At 40.3% G+C, this 17,951-nt stretch overlaps 1 protein-coding gene across 1 annotated transcript in view; it reads right to left on the bottom strand.

Moving 5' to 3' along the window:
• ADAMTS19 (ADAM metallopeptidase with thrombospondin type 1 motif 19) overlaps window positions 1–13,321 on the bottom strand; it is a 278,081-nt gene extending 264,760 nt beyond the window's left edge. Inside the window, exons 1-2 of the mRNA XM_055299284.1 lie at window positions 13,138–13,321; window positions 11,860–12,515 (exon numbers count right to left, since the gene is read on the bottom strand). Of these exons, the coding sequence (XP_055155259.1) occupies window positions 11,860–12,515; window positions 13,138–13,228 (747 nt within the window). The 5' untranslated portion in view covers window positions 13,229–13,321. The remainder of the gene's footprint in view (window positions 1–11,859; window positions 12,516–13,137) is intronic.
• Between the last annotated feature and the right edge of the window lie 4,630 nt (window positions 13,322–17,951).

Below are 17,951 nucleotides of genomic sequence, written 5' to 3'. Positions count from 1 at the left end.
TGTCAATTATATTCATATACAAATATTATTTCCATGATGAATTACTCAAACTTTCTATCTTGTAATAAAATTTTAAAGTTCTATTTATTTCATCTGTAAGAATATAACCAGAGTCAGACAACACAAACACCCTAGATACGTTAATTATATACAATTTCTCTGTCAGTAACTTAATTGCCTATCTATAAATTGGGCAGACTAACATATTTGTTGGTAACATAATAATCTTATAATGGAAATGTACCTATCACATTTTAGTTGCTAATACATACATTCAAATCCAAATTATAATGGAGAAAGACCAAATGCATTAATCTGATTAGCTGATATAATCACCTGCCTGTCCACTGCTCTTAGCAGGTTAATCATTTTTTTACTGTTAATTGTAATGAGTTTTACAGGACATTTGACATCCAAATACCTGATGTGAATGAGTAGAAAAGACCTGCTTTTTTATTTTTATTTTTATTTTTTTGTCATCTGAGTTTACCATTCAATTCTTATGCATTTTCAAGGTCCTTTTAACCTGAACATACTACACTGCTATTCCAGGACAGATAAACTCTCACAAAGAGTTTACAATTTTCTCTTCACCACTGCTTTTCTAATACCCCACTACAACGTGCCTCGGTCTTCCTTTATCTGCATCTGAACTTGGTAGTATGGTTGGTCCCTTTCAGTCTGAAGGTATATTTCTTCCTGTATTTCTGATAAATTTTATTATAATAAATATAATAATATAATATATAAATAGATAATATATAAATATAAAATTGTATTTAAGAAATATAATAATATAAATATATAACTATAATATTGTGAAACAGCTGGAGTAACTCTCCTGCTACAATGTTACTGATAAAATTGCTGATGACTGAAATTACTTACTTCTATTTAATATTTCCAGATTCTAGAATAGGAAGCAGATTTCAACTTTTGCTTTCTTTTTATTTGAAGTGTAGGAAAACACTCATGCTGGCATTAATGTTCCATTGTGTTACATTCCAACTAGTTCACATAGCTAGAATCCTTTCTAGCTCACTAGCATCTGAGTAGGTTTCTGGGAGGATATTATTAAGTAAGGACAGGACGTATCTAATTTTACTATTACTGGAACTTTCCAAAAAGAGTATATAAGGATTAAAATTCATGCAAGATCCTTAGGGTATGAAGTTTAGTGGATGCAAATCCAGTAGGAAAGAATCTTGAGCTCTGCTGTTTTCAGAGCCACTGGAGTGGCTGCCCTCAAATTTTAGCTTGCATAATGAGATACCATCTCACACCAGCCAGAATGGCTATTATTAAAAAGTCAAAAAATAGATCCTAGCAAGGTTGCGGAGAAAAACGAATGCTTATACACTGCTGATGGCAGTTTAAGTTAGTTCAACCATTGTGGAAGATAGTGTAGTGATTCCTCAAATACCTGAAAACAGAAATACCCAACTTGACCCACCAATCCCATTACTGGGTATATACCCAAAGGAATATAAATTGTTCTATTATAAAGACACACACGTGTGTGTGTTCATTGCAGCACTATTCATAATAGCAAATGCATGGAATCAACCTAACTGCCCATCAATGGTAGACTGAATAAAGAACATGTGGTACATATACACTATAGAATACTGTGCAGCCCTAAAAGACGATGATATCATGTCCTTTGCAGCAACCTGGATGGGGCTGGAGGCCATGATCCTTAGCAAAGTAACATAGGAACAGAAAATCAAAAGCCACATGTTCTCACTTATAAGTGGGAGCTAAATGATGAGAACACATGGACACATAGAGAGGAACTACAGACTCTCGGGCCTACTAGAGGGTGGAGGGTGGGAGGAGGGAAAGGATCAGGAAAAATAACTAATGGGTACTAGGTTTAATATCTGGCTGATGAAATAATTTGTAAAACAAATCCCCATCACACAAGTTCACCTACTTAACAAACCTGCACATGTACTCCTGAAGTTAAAAGTTTTTTTTAAAAAAGTACCTTGTATTCTTTTTGTTTATTTATTCATTTATTTAGAGACAGAGTCTTGCCTGCCTGCCTGCCTGCCTGCCTGCCTGCCTGCCTTCCTTCCTTCCTTCCTTCCTTCCTTCCCTTCCCCTTCCTTCCTTCCTTCCTTCCTTCCTTCCTTCCTTCCTTCCTTCCTTCCTTCCTTCCTTTTCTTTCTTTCCTTCCTTTCTTTTCCTCCCTACCTCCTTCCCTCCGTATCCCTCTCTTTCTCTATCTTTCTTTCATTCTTTTGAGACAGGGTCTCACTCTGTCACCCAGGCTGTAGTGCAGTGGTGCAATCACAGCTCACTGCAGCCTCTAACTCCTGGCTTCAGGTGATCCTCCCACCTTGACCTCCTGAGTAGCTGGGGCTGCAGGTATGTGCCACCACCCCGGGCTTATTTTTATCTTAGATTCTTTTTAAATTCATATTTTAGGTTTGTCATTCAATCTGGAAGCCTTATTTTTAATAGAGACTACCTCTACCAACTACCTCTACCTCACCAAACCACCCCCCAACCCCCGCCCCCATACATCCCACCGCCTGATTTTGATCCTGGTATCTACACACCACACTTGAAGAAACAGGACATCAAGGAGCGTGGTCAAATGGCTGATGATGTAGCCTCACTGCAGAAGTGGTCTTATTTTAAGTAAAGCGAGGCTGAGGCTAGTAGACTACAAAGAGTTGAGGGCAAAATATGCTTATGTTTATCCCTTGAATGTGCTCGAGGAAAAAAAAATGAAAAAAAAAAAAGTTTAGATTTCATTTATTTTAAATGGAAAACAATAGAAAAGCAGAAGCATTTGGTAATGCCCAAACTGGCCTGGGCTCACCAGCACCATTCCCTGATCATCTGAGTTAGAGTCTAAAGAGTTAATAATTTATTGCAGATATATGCACATTAATTATGAGATGAAGTCAAGTTTCTCTCTCTGGAAAAGGCAGGCAGTAAACTGTCTAATCCCTAAGGTACTTCCCAACACCGCCATGTAATAATTCTATAAAAATATCTGGGTAGCACTGGAATGGCTAAGCTCCCATTTTCTCACTTCTCTCAGTCTAGGGCTTGGCATCAGAATAATGATGAGATGGATGTGCTCACTATAGCTGCACCCTAAATGCACTCTGCATCAAATTATGGTTCTCACTTTGCTAAGGGAATCTTAAAACTTCCTTTCAGGAAACGTCCAAATCATAATTCAAGGGGGACTACTGGTTCTCCCACTGCTCCAAAACATATCCCACCTACCAGGAACCTGGAACTCCTCTGATTCTTCTTCATTTTGCAGATACAAAGACATAAAACCCTCTGGGGTAAAAATGTAATTGCAAATACGTGGAAACATTCAATTGTGCATGAGCTCAATAAAAATGTGCTCTGTTTTAGTGTTGCATAAACATATTTGCAGGCTCCTATAAAGAATTTTGTTATTTAAAAGAATACTATATTTATGATTCAGTTAACAAACTTCAAATAAATACATACAATTATTTATTCCTTATTAAATAAAGAAAATTTCTTCTCCCAAAATTGGTCCATGTCTCAATTCTCTGAGAATGCAGACATAGGTTAATATATGATTAAATAGTTTTTTTTTAATGTACGATGTAGCTTATTCGATCAGCATCACAATTCTGTTTATTCACTATGTAGCTTCCTTTAATGAAGACTAATGTATCTACATATTGCTCCTCTCATAATCCAGAAACTTCTCTCACATGTAACTATATTATCCATGCCACGCTAATGCTAAACTGGAAATCCACAGAATGCCATAAAGGTAGGTACACTTAAAAACCAGTTATTTCATTAATAAGGAGAGGTTGAATACTTACTAAATTAAATAACTGTGATGAACTCTAAAAGGATAAAAAGTTGAGACAAAGAAAATTGTTCCTCCAAAACTGTAAACACCTTGAAGCAAAGAACTGTTTCTTTTATCTTTTCATTCTCCTGGCCTTCAGTATAATATATAGATATAACTAGTCCATTACTGCTGAATATCTAGAGAGTTCTAAGTTCTGCAATGAATAGGTTTATACATAAACCTTTTGCACATATATAGATATTTCTCTAAAATTGACAACTATAAGCAGAATTGCTGAAAAGAAACGTAAGCATATTTTATGTTTTAATAGATACTACACAAAAGTATATATTGACTCTACAAATTTACTGTCCTACAATGTGTAAGATTAAATGTTCCCCAATTATGTCCACTGGATAGTCTCAATCTGCACAATTTGTGCCGATCTTATAAACCAAAAAAGATGTTTGAGAAAATTTGCTTTTTCTAGCTTTCAACAAATTTTCAACAAATCTTCTGAAAATTGAGGTTTATTTTGTATGTTTATGTCCTTTTCAGCATAAATACTAAAAAGTTAGTTGTTTATCTCTGGATGGTCTAAATGTCCTATACTTAGAATATATTATTTTGTAATTAACATTTGTCTTTTTAAAATACTAGTATATAAAGAACTTTGGAATTAGAAATAAAAATATATAATAGAAAAATAAGCAAAAGATAGCCTGGCATGGTGACTCACACCTGTAATCCCAGCACTTTAGGAATCTGAGGTGGGCAGATCACCTGAGGTCAGGAGTTTGGGACCAGCCTGGCCAACATGGCAAAACCCCATCTCTACTAAAAATACAAAAATTAGCTGGGCGTGGTGGCCGGCACCTGTAATTCCAGCTACTTGGGAGGCTGAGGCAGGAGAATGGCTTGAACCCGGGAGATGGAGGTTGCAGTGAGCCAAGATTGCCCCACTGCACTCTGGCCTGGGCGACAGAGCAAGAATCCATCACTAAAAAAAAAATAATAATAAGTAAAAGATATGAATGGAAAGTCTACAGGAAAGGAAATAAGAATAAAAAATATAAAGACACTCAACCTCACCATAACAACAAAAAATGTAAATTAAAACCATATTAAGATAACATCAATCTTTGGCCAGGCACGGTGGCTCATGCCTGTAATCCCAGCACTTTGAGAGTCCAAGGTAGGCGGATCATGAGGTCAAGAGATCAAGACAATCCTGGCCAACATGGTGAAACCCCGTCTCTACTAAAAATACAAAAATTAGCTGGGCGTGGTGGTGCGTGCCTGTAGTCCCAGCTACTCAGGAGGCTGAGGCAGGAGAATTGCTTGAACCTGGGAGGCAGAGGCTGCAGTGAGCCGAGATCGTGCCATGCACTCCAGCCTGGCAAAAGAGTGAGACTCCGTCTCAAAAATAATAATAATAATAACATCTTTTACCTATTAGATTTCACAAAGGTCAAAAATTTTAATAATAACGTCCATACTGGTAACAGGACGTGGGAAAGAGAAACTCTCCTACTCTCCTGGTCTGAGACTAAAGTAGCACCATCTCTATGGGGTACAACTAAGCAATCTCTCTCCAAATTACCAATATACATGCCCTTTAACACAGATATACATTAGAGGCAAAACAGCTTTTCTACAGAATCCTATATATTTAGCCTTGTTCTTAATAGGAAAATATTGTATTCAATCAAATATCCAGGAACACCAAACTCATTAGGTAGATTGCAAAAGATCCTTGCAATTAGATATGGGGGCTAAAAAAAAGGGGGACTCTCTTTACACACTCAAGTGTGATAATACCACGTGTGTGTGTGTGTGTGTGTGTGTGTAAACAGTATGGGTTTTTAAAAAGCTGTAAGTGTATACATGTATATATATTTGTCTATGCATAAACTACCTCCAGATCAGACACTATAAGCAGATAACCCTGGTTACCTCTAGGATGGAAAACTAAGTACTAAACGGGGAATAGGTATTTGAGGAAGATTTTTCATTGCATACCTTTTTGGAGATTCTGTGTGGTAACATCTGAGTCCTTATAATTTTGAAAATGATTTTACTTTGGCCTCAGATTTGAATGGTATGTTGTGTGACCATATAATCCAGGATTTTAAATGACTCTTCCTCCGAATTCTGAAGTTACCTGATCCTCTGGCACCCAGTATTACTGATTCAATCCTCTAAAGTCAATCTGACATACATCCCACTGTAGATCATCTCTCCTCTATTAAATGAATAGGATTTTCTCTTTCTCTTTGATTTTCTAATATTCTGTGAATGTATATCTAGATTTGGGTCCCTCTTATGCCATGCTGAGTTTTGTGGTTGGTCCTTCAATCTGAAGGTTTGTGTCTTATCTCTGATAAATTTGTTTCTGATGCTGAAAAAGGGGTCTCAACCTCTATCTAACCTTGGTTATATCAACCAATTCAATTAGAATCACTGGTCTCTTAACCTCTCCCTAACAAATCTTGGTTATATCAACCAAATCAACTAGAATCGCTGACTTAATACTCCACACACCATCTGGAAAATATGTCACTGAGGCATACAGCATGCTGAATGCTCATAGCTAGCAGACACTTCCTTTGTCTTACAGCATACAACCATTTCCACCAGTCAGCCACTGACAAGAGTCAGCCATATTTGTCTGAACACAGGTAGGTACAACATTCTGTAATTGTATAATTTAATCAATATTTAAATATTAAATAATTAAATCTGAGTGCAAAATACGTTTTTGTTTCTGTGAAAACTTTAGAAAAACAAGAAAGTTGTTTAAAAATTTTGCTATAATTTTGAAATGAAACAATTATAAAGAATGACAATTTTTAAAATCAAGGATTCTACACATAAACTACTCTCCATGTCTTTATCTTTAATTCCAAATACGGAAACCTGTGTTGAAAATTGCTTTTGGTGTATGCTGAGCGAGGATCATCCAGAACACCACTTATCTCATCTACCCTCTACCCTCAAAGAAGTAATATCTGGCCTCACATCCAAAGTGTAACTGATAGGTAGCATATAATGGCATATATTTTTACAATTCAATCTTTATACTGATTTTTAAAAATGCATTCCTATTAGAGAAATATTTGATCTAGACCTATTAATCAATGGCTTACAACTATTTTATTATTCTTTTATATTCGTTTGGCCATTGTATTATGTTCTGGGATAATTTCTGGGTTTGATCTTCCATGTCACAGATTTACCTATCAGCTCATCTACTGAGTTTTTATTCTAACAAAAATATAATTTCAGTTCCATTGTATCTAACCTTTTCTTTTCTATGGATAGCAATTTGTTCCTATTTTTTTAATTTATTTTTTCCATGAATATATACCTGCTCTTATTCTTCTGGGCATTAGATTTCCGTTATTCTATTTATTAATTTTTTGCTTCTTGTGTTAACAAGAGTTTGAGACTATTTTTATATTATTTTCTTCAAAATATAATATTCTTGGGTGTCAGCTCATCTTTTCTTGGTTTCCCTGCTCACCTATCTGTTGTAAGTAGTTCAGTTTACTCAGCTCTCCTTGAGTTAGAGACAGATGGGACCTTTGACTCAGTGCAACAAGCCAAGAGCTCATCTTTTGAGAGTGGAGACTATTTCCTGGGTGTCACCCACATGCCTGGGTAAGCTCTGCCTCTGTTCTCTGTTCCTGTGTTAGCAACACATATGTGGCTTCCAGTGCTTGGCAGAATGGGATAACAGAAAAAACAAATCCTGCTCTTGTTCTAGGTACCTTTCTGCTCACTGCATTGCCTTTCCCTGCATGTACAGCGGCCCTTCTGGCATGGCTCCTGCAAGTCACAGATGTTTCCTAATGACTATATGTCTCCCTTAATCCAAGCCAAACTGTTTCAATCTTTCAGGAGATATTTGAAATATCTGATGTCCTGATGACATTCTCTTCTAATACTGCTTTATATTTATTTAGAATATCTTTTCTATCATTCCTAAGATTTTGCTTGAATGAAGAAAGTAGACATATGAGGTCAGTCCGTAATCTTAATTTTTTCATTTGGACGTTGATGGATTCCACTGGTTCTCCTTGTTATGTGTTTATTTCCCTTTACCCATTCCTGCCCTGACAGCAGCTTTCACACTGCTAACTGATATACTGCCTTGTCTAAATTGGAGCTACAAAAATATTTAATTGTTTAAAACTTTCCACAGAATACAATACTTTAATGCAAATAAGATAAAAAATAATTTAATTTACAGAAGGCTCCAGATTCTGTATCAAAAGCTAATTAAAAAGACTACTGTATAAAACTCTTAATTTAAGTAGGAAAAGGTGGCATTAGTATTAGTATCCACACTTCATAATCTGGAAAAAATAATCTAAGTAGTCTGCCATGTCAATAGTCCATTAAAAAAAACATAGGCCAGGTATATACTAATCTAGTTTATTTTTGGCCCAGTGCTTATAAGTATGTTTTTAGAAAACAAAAACAAAAACAAAAACAAAATTGTGTTAACTTTGAGCAAAGATAATTGTTGCACAGTTTCATGGGATTTAATTTGTTGCTTTTGTGTGTTTTAATTTTTAAAGATGATTTTAAAGTATCATAAAGTACTTCATGTGTTGTATTTTATTATTCAGTGATTTTTATTGAGTGCCAACTAAAAACTAAAGTGTTGGAAATGAAAAGAGATGAACAAGACAGTGTCATCAGAGCACTCATAGTATACCTGTATTTTCACATATCTCAACCTATTGTATTTCCCTGCTTTCATTGGTAACTGGCAAGTTAGGTTGAGAGCACCGTGAAATATACCGAGACTGCTTCATCTTCTTTTTGTATTCTCTATATCTGGAAAAGGCCTTAGTCATAAGAGTTGTTCAATGAATGTTTAATTGATTAGTTGTAGTATATTTGCATGCTTATAAGATCTAATATATGGCTCAAATAAGATTGTTATTCAATAATACACTAATCAGGACAAACAGAAATAATAACACTTCACAGATCAATTGCTAGATATATAAGTATAATTTGTACATTTTATATAGAGAGAGATCCAGATATGAGATCCAGAAAGATTAAAAACTTTGAAGAGGCAGCCCTTGCCCCTGTATCCAAAATCTCCATTCTGGCACTTATCCTTTGATAACACAAGTTAGAGTAGTACCTGGAGAGTAAATTGGTCAATCTTATAAATGTTCAGTTTACTGGATAGCTGATGTTCTATTTCCTTTGGTACAGACTTTTGGATCCTTTTAAATATTTAATAATCCAAAAGATACTGAAAAGTTCAGGTACCGGTAGGCAAGCTTACTATCAAGAGCGGGTAAGGGAAGGTACAGTTAGTGAACTACCCTCTTCTCTGCAACTGACAATAAGAAAGCTTTCCCTGAGAAGAAAATAATTGTTGCAAACTCATGGCCGTTGCATTTATAAATGATTCACCATCTCTATATAAAGGTATCATAATTCCTCACGTTAGAATTACAGGATCACAGAATTCTTGAGATATAAAGGAAGAGGTAAGAAGTTCTATGAATATTCAGTTAGAAAAAGCCCATATTCTTGCAGACAAGGCTTTTGAAATTTGATCTCTAGATATTTTAAGATCATTTCTCTCTATTGCATCTTCTGGCCTAGTCATAGGAGATACTCTTTAGCATTCCCTTGACAGGTCCTGCATTTTCATGCCTGCACTCAGTCTCCTCCCTCTACCTACAACACTCCAGCTTTTTTTTCTGCCTGGAGAAATCCTCTCCATGGTTTAAAATGCAGTTAAATGTCTTCTGCTTTGGGAAGCATTCCCCACCTCTCCCAAGGGATTTTCACCTTAGCATAATATTTGATTCATCATGCTGGTCTGTCACTGTCTTGTGACTACTTGTGTCATTTCCACTTATACATGGTATCTTTCTCTTAATTTGTGAGCCCCTAAAAGGCAGAACATTCTATCCCCTAAACAAAGGACCTAGAATACATTAAATAGCCAATAGAATTTTAATCCCATCACCCAATTTTTTAAATTAAATCATCTAATTCTCTAATTTTACTTATGGAAACTGAAGCCTAAAGAGATAAGGAGCTTGTCAATCATCAGGGAACAAACCTCTTCCAGAGTACAGATAACAACTCTCTCTTTCCTTATCCACCAGCTCATAAGGGGACAGGGCTGGCATGTTAGAGTCTAGAGTAACAAACCCACCCTTCTTGGCTATTTGCTTAACGTTTTTTACTGAAAATCTAACTCCTAACACTGTATGGCAGTTTTCCTCAATAACAAAGACTTCCCAGTTCAGAACATATACATATGTAGCTAATAGGAAAAGTGAGTAAAAGTCCAACATGATAAACAGGGAGGTATGTCAAACTCCTATTCGGTCTATGAAAAACCTACTTATAACTCTTTTTTTATATATACTTTAAGTTCTGGGGTACATGTGTACAACGTGCAGGTTTGTTACATATGAAAAACCTACTTATAATTCTAACTTTGCTTCCTTAAGTATGGAGAGAAGGAATAGGTCATTTGGAAAATCTGACCAAAAGTGCACATTTCAACACAGTGAAATTCTTTATCCCCCATTGCTACTACCACACCAGGAACTTTCTATATGTGATTATTTAATCCCCAGCCAAAAGCTAGTGGACAATGAAATCTCCACAAAATGTTTTGCCCAGTGAAATGTTCAAACATCAGTTCCACATAAAACCTTTTAATCAAAGCTTTTCATGTAATTTTTCCATGCCAATTTTTTTCACTTATGCCTAAAAATGCCCGTATTTGAGTATTCATCATTATGAGCACTGTCCAACAGTTTACATCATTTGACTATGGGATCTTGGGTCAGGGGAGGTGGTAGTTTTGGGTGGCTTTGATTGTGCTGATATTTTCTGCTATCCACTGCTGTTGGATTTTCTCCAAATGAGCAGTTTGCTTCCATGCAAGTTCTTGTGGATTTCTCAGTGGCTCACTATGAACAGCAAAATGAAGCCACAAATCGACAAGGGCATTTTTAATATTTTATGAGTTTTGTCTTAAACCAATTAATAGTAAAGCCTATGGTGGTGGCAACAACCAACCATAAAGGACACGGTGGTGTTGCACAACAACGTGAATGTACTTAATGCCAGGTACCTGTACATCTAAAAACAGTTAAAATAGTAAATTTTATGTTATGCATATTTGACACCCCCCCCCACACACACACACAAAGGTCAACTTATAGAAGCTTGTCCCAACCCCTGAATCATGACAGAGGGGAAAAATCAAATGATGTTCTATATTGACAGAGCAAATGGCTTTTACTTTGCATCCCAACAGGCCTTTTAACAAGGCTCTACACCTTGCTCCTTTCCTCCAAACAGTGGAAAGAAGGAACTACTGTCAAATGAAATGTAAATCACAGAACCATAACCCTTTGAACACAGATTGGATTCTAATGTCACCCATTACTCAACCTCCAGTCTCTCAGTTTAGTCCCTCCCAACTCCTATCTTTCAGAAGAACAGTGAACAGGTGTCCAGTATGGCTCTGGATGTGTTTAAATTCTAGACAACTGTTAGAATAATCCCCTATAGAATTGTTCTTACAACTTTGAAGTAGGTTATGAAAAAGCTCTAAGATAACAGATGAGGAACTGAGAGTGTGGCGCAAGCACGAAGGAGATTCATCAGTGAGCCGACTGGTTGTGTTTGGAGTTCCTAAAAGACATCACGTGGTGTGCTTAGTTTAGAGAACTCTGGAGAACAGAAAGAAGTTGAGCCATTGGGAAGAAGTTACGAAAAGGCAGAGTTTCACGCAGTTTTGAAAGACACATAACCATCTGGAAGGAGAAGGCCATTTATCCATCCAATTAAACTTCCGATTTACACAACTGCCCTGGAGATATTTCATGGCAGGCAAACGATGTAGACACCTGGGAGTGCAGTCTAGGGCGAAGCTCAAAAGGAGCACACTGAAAGGGGAGAAGGTGCATGCAAATCATCCTGATCTATGGGCAAGGAGAGGAGCAGCAGGGGAAAATGGAGAGCTAGGGAAAGAAGGCGCTTACCAGGCCACCTCCACAGGTGCTGAAAGAAGCCAGCGAGCCAGGGTGCCGCAGCACAGCTCCGGTGTAGAAGCAGCCTGCGTCGGGTGGCGCGGGAGGTTGCGGGGCGGATGCTGCCCCCGTGGGGCCGGGGCCGGGATTTGGCCGCTGTTCCACTGCGAAGCGCGGCGCCAGGAAGCGGCCGTCTCTCCGGAGCAGCAGGTACAGGTCCCGAGAGAAGGCCGGGATCCGCAGCAACACTTCGTCGCCATCCGGCTCGGCATGCTGGGCCGGGGGCGGGGACGGGGGCGGCTGCGGGGGAGGCGGCGGCTGCCACGAGGCCGGGGCGCCCGGGGACAAGGCGGCAGCCCCGCTGGATCCCCGCGGCAGCTCCCGCGACTCGAGCTCCTCGTCCTCCTCACCCTCCGACGGCGGCGGGGGCCGGAGCCGGGACTCTGATCGGCCCTCCACGGGCTCCTCCAAAGGCACCGGAGCCACAGAGCGCACCTCGCGTGAGCTGCCGGCAGCCTGCGCCCGGGCGCTTCCGCCGCCCCCAACGCCGCGCACCCAGCCCGGGTCCGCGCTGCCCCCGCTGCCGCCAGCCGTGTCCACCGGCTCCCGGCGCCAGAGCGCAGGAAACACGACTTCCCACTCCTCGCGGTCGGGGGCGAACTGCAGCTCTGCGGGCGGGGCAGACAGAAGTGCGGGGCTTAAAGTGCCGCGGTTCTAGTAGCACAAACATTTCCAAGCTCACAGTCCATAGATACAGGGCGCTCGCGTTGAATGCAATGGAGACCACCCGTCTAGACCCTGAAACTCTTTGCAACCCCAGAAGCCGTGCGATCAGATTACAGACCGCAGCATTTTCAGAGTAAAAGTACGATTATATTAGGGGCGGGGGAGGGGGAAATCAAAGTTTGGTGACCGCACTTCATTGTTGGAAAGAAAACCGATGCAAAGACTCCAGCACGAGTAAACGATTTCTGAAGTGTATGCTAGAGCAGAGCGTTGCTATCAACTTAGGTACGTTCTAATTTTCCTCCAGGTGGTGTAAACGTACCTTTGCAAATATTATTGCTCTGATTAGAAGGAAACTATTCCACATACGGTTAAAACGAGGCCGGCAGAAGTGTGCTTCATTTCCGAACTTGACCCCTTAACCTGCATCTCGAGCTCATTTTTATTGCTACCCACTGAGCCCTGCTCTCCACGCACCGGTTGCACAAGTCCTGCCGACCCGTACGTTCGCGGTCTCCGCTGGGACGACTGGAAAGGAAGCGAGAAAGTCACGGAAGAACTTACCTGAAACGATCCCATTCGACAGGAACCCCAGCTGGTAAAGGAGGCAGCAGCAGCAGACGTGAGTCAGGCGCATCTCGCGGCTCTTCCCCATACTGCGCTCCCGCGGCCGCGGCTTCTCGCCCGGCGCACGCCTCCAGCGCGATCCACTCCGGGCGCAGCGGCCTCCCCGGAGCGCTAGGAGGCCGGGCGGCGAATTTGCCCAGGCCCTTTGTCTGCCGGGGGAGGGGGTGTTGGGGTGGGGGGGTAGGCTGTGTGACTCCGGGAGGCCGCCGAAGCCCTGGCGGGGGTGGGGTGGGGTCGGGTGGGGGGAGGAACGGGGGAGGCAGCCCCGCGGCCCCGCAGCGCTCGAGCTCCCTGGCGAATTAGGTGATGAGTCTATTTTCTGTGTTCTGGACGCTGCAGGAGTTTCCGAGGCCGAGCAGGCTAGTGCTGGAGCCCCACAAGACAGACCCACAGCCAGCCGAGGGCCGGGAGTGCTGCCTCTGGACAGGCGGAGGACTGCCCGGCGCGGGCAGGAGAGCTGTGGTGTCCGAGCCGAGGCTCGCCGCCTGCACCCGCGCGGAACGGGCGGAGGCTGGTTTCACAGTCTCAGCAACTTGGTTTGCCAAGCTCCGCACACTCCTCACGCTCCTTGGGACGCAACGCTGAAGGCTCTCACCCGCAGCGGCGCGGGAGGGAATGAGTAGGGAGATGGGAAGACATGACTAGAGAGGTGGGTTGTAGAGCAGAAAAGAATCAAGCACATCTGACCAGAAAAAGGGACCAAGGGGTGCCCGCCAAGCGTGACTTTGCGGGACAAAGGTCCCAGAACACCGTGCACGTGCTCAAACGCCGGTTGGGATGGGGTGGGGACCCAAAATCCCTCACCTGACTATTGATTGGCCACTCGGGAAGGCCTGATTTGCATCCATCCCCTGCCCCCCACCAGTCAGCTGAGGTGTGTGCAGGTAGAGGTGCCTCCGCCTTCCCATCCCACTCCTCAATCCAGCGCGTCTTTTTGTCAAATTCGCACATCACACAAGGCAAAAATTAGTGCAGACTTGACCACAAAGCTGAGGCCTCATTTACCAAAGGCCTTTGATTTGTCTTGCCATCTTTGTCTGTCGGAATTTTCTAAGCCCAGAGATAATGTAATTCGTCATGGAATGTGCTTTAAAGTTTCCCAGGACAGTAGGCACCCTTACGTTTCAGAGCCTCTTTTCCTTCCTTATTTTTCTAGCTCCCCATTCATCAGTACTATCAGTTTCTCTCCTTCCCCTACCCCACTCCATCACACACACACACACGCACACACACACACACGCACACACACACACACACGCACACAGAGTCCTAAAAGGAGTAAGAGTAAGGGAATCAACATTAAACATATTCTAAAGATCTCAGACCAGGTGAGATTATTTTGCCTTCTGTACTTTTTACTTGTACATAAAAAAATATATTTTTGCTGTTTCTGTCCTCTTTGGGGGCAATTCAACCCCATATATATATTTTTTCCTTTGTTGCAGTTCTCTTCATGGTACCTACTCCCCTTTCCACACCTCTCCCTCAGCCACATCAAAGCGTTCACATCCGATTTAAGGATGATTGATCTGAACTGCCGTTTGCATCCTCTGCACTAGGCCAGACACCTAGAAATGAGAATTAATGCAAATCAGTTTTTCGTTTTTTTTTTATTCCAGCACTGAGGTTGGTTCACCACTTCCTTTATTATTTTACCTTCTGTTCCTTGTGTCAAAGGTGACTACTATGCCTTTAAGGGAAGCAGACGATCTTATTTCAAAGGAAAGCCATTGTTTGAATTAGCTGGGTCCTATAATACTTTCTTTGAGTTGTCCAGAGTTTAGAAACAAAGGCAAAAACACTCTAGGTGGGTTTGTCAAGAGTGATCTGCTTCTAAACCCTGTCTTATAAAATCTCTAATGCTGGAGTAACTAAGGTGTGGGTTTCCAGATGCTCAAGAAATGTCTGGGTTACTTAGAAACCTAAATGCTTTTTATCGTGAAACTCAATTTTACAGATTTAAAGCTAGGCAAAAAATCAGAGGCAGTTTATTTTTCGAGTATAGCAAGCTATTTACATTGAAAGCTAATTTCAATGAAACACCTCCAGCAGGGGATGAATCTTAACACGTTTCTCACACATATTTTAACGACAACAACAAAAAGCAGAACTGAAGGAATAATGCATATTAAATTGTATATATTTATTAGAGTACATTCATGATTTTTTAAAACCAAATTAGTTGTATAACTAAGTTAAATATACTCGGAAGCACAGCTTACCAATGTAAGTTTGCATTGCTGCCTTTTTTTCCTGCTAATGTATAATCTTTACCAATCCTTCATGGTAAAGGTTAATATTAATTGTTATGGAATGTTTTGTCTAATTCCCAGATAACTCTTCTCTTTTTTCCCTTTTGAAGTACTGTTATCATTTATTTACATATTTTAGAGACATTTCTAAGTCATTTGGGTTTTAATGACTTATGTACTTATTTCTCCTACTAGACTATCAACGTTTTTGACAGGTAGGAATGATTTCTTTTATATATCACCCCGACTAATTCAAGGATTTACACTGAATAGGCTCAGAAATTATCAGGAAATTCTCTCCAAGATGCTTTAGAAAGTGATAGAAATTGATTTCTCTATGGTATTTTTTTCTAATTCGAATTCCTTGATCAGGAGTTGCAACACTAACTGCTGGTGATTAGCAACCATCAACATGACTTATCTGGTTTACAGAAGGAACAGGCCTAAGAGAGAAATGTGTGGGGAAATTTTGTGCTGTAGGAGAGACTTAGATGTGCAAGTAAGAGCGTCAGTTAATGTGAATTCGAGTACATATGTATATAAAAGAAAGAACTAGCCTAATTTGGAATTGAGTAAACTGTGCGTGGTGAGATAGAGAAGAAAAGGCAGGACTGAGGCATGTGTGTGCATTATCAACCTTAGAGGAAAGAAAAGAGCAGCTGGGAAAAATATGTTGGTAAGACAGATCACTACATATGTCACCAGATGGTAGCTAGCAGCAACAGAGCACTGCTTTTGTGTTCTCAGAATAAGGACAGAGGGAGAAGAGGTAAATGACAAAGCATCAGAGTAAGTGGAATCAACTGTTTTGGTGCTCATATTGCCATTTATAATCCAGGCTTCTCCATATAGAAAGTTGGCCTTGATGCTGTCAAATCTCCCTTATTCTCTTCACTCACTGGTACTAAGCCCCTCACAACCTAATCTTACCCTAGGTTAAAATTAACCTAAGCTAATCTTAAATCCACCTGCCCTCCCCCCACCAAATCTTAAAATCTTGAGAAAATACAAAGAACCCTTTCACTGAGTTCCATGAAGATACCAACTCCCAGCAGAACTCACATCTAAATTGACATCAAGTCCTAAGCTAGTTCTGGCCATAATGGAATTACAGGGACCATAGTTAACTCTCACCGGAGGCAATTAGAAAACATAATAAAAGTTTTTAGACATTGGACAACAGGCAGCCTGGGGTTATGACTTAGGAGAGAAGAGAAGTAAATGAATTGATCACTACAATTTCCCCAGCTTACAACCTGGAGGCAGTTTCAGGCCTTAACACAGAGAGAAGAAAGCCAAACAGAGCCCTGAAGACAAGCTGAGCTGAGGAGGCAGAGAAGGAGGCTAGAATTTATAGGGCAGAATATCAGAAAGGAGGGAACTACACAGAGAGTGAATCAGTTATCTGTTGCTACATAACAACCTTAGCAGTTTAAAACAACAAACATTTATCATCTGACATAGTTTCTGAGAGTCAGGAATCGGAGACTGGATAAGCCCAGGTATTTCTGATTAAGGCTCTCTCTCAAGTTTGCAGTCAAACTCTGGGCCAGAGCTATAGTTTCAGCAGACTTAACTGGAAGAAGAGGTTCTGCTTTCAAACTCACTTGGTTATTGACCGGAAGCTCAGCATCTTGCTACGCAGATTTTCCCATACGGCTGCTCATTACATGCATTCCCCCAGAACAAGTGATCTGAGAGAGAGAGCACCCAAAATAGAAGCCGTGGTCTTTTTAAACCTAATATTGAAAGTGACATACCACCACTTCTACCATACTCTCATCATAAAAAACAAGTCACTAAGTCCAGCCCACATTCAAATGGGGAAATATCAAAGAATTTGTGGACGTATTTTTAAAACCATCATTGTCTGCCCCTTGACCATAAATTACTAGAGAATTTCAAAAAGTATGTGGAAAATGGAAGTAAAAGGCAAAAATAAAAAAAATATAAACTTTATTTCTCAACGTAAGCTCCATCAAGTTCAAGACACTTTGTAAGCCGTGATACTAGCCTCTTACCCCATCCCTGAAGAACTGAAAGTTGTGGGGTATTTACCCATGTCAATGCAGTCTTTTTTACATTATTAACTGAAGAAAAATGATGCCTTTTAAAGATTAAGATTAGAAAATAAAGTCAGAAGAAGCCAAATCAGGACTTGTAGGTGGATGCCCAAAGATTTCTCATCAAAACTCTCACAAAATTGCCCTTGTTTGATTAGAAGACTGAGCAGGAGCATTGTCATTTGGAGAAGGACTCTGGTGAAGCTTTTCCAGAGATTTTCTGCTAAAGCTTTAGCTAGCTTTCTCAAAGTACCCTTATAATAAGCAGATGTTATTATTCTTTGGCCCTCCAGAAACCTCAACAAGCAAAATTCCTTGAGCATCTCAAAAACTGTTGCCATGACCTTTGCTCTTAACTGGTCTGCTTTTGCTTTGAATGGACCACTTCCCTCTCTTGGTAGCCATTGCTTTGATTGTGCTTTGTCTTCAGGATTTT

The sequence above is a fragment of the Symphalangus syndactylus genome, chromosome 11 (genome assembly GCF_028878055.3).
Source record: "Symphalangus syndactylus isolate Jambi chromosome 11, NHGRI_mSymSyn1-v2.1_pri, whole genome shotgun sequence".
NCBI classification, from domain to species: domain Eukaryota; kingdom Metazoa; phylum Chordata; class Mammalia; order Primates; family Hylobatidae; genus Symphalangus; species Symphalangus syndactylus.
This window is presented reverse-complemented; position numbering and strand designations above follow the sequence as displayed.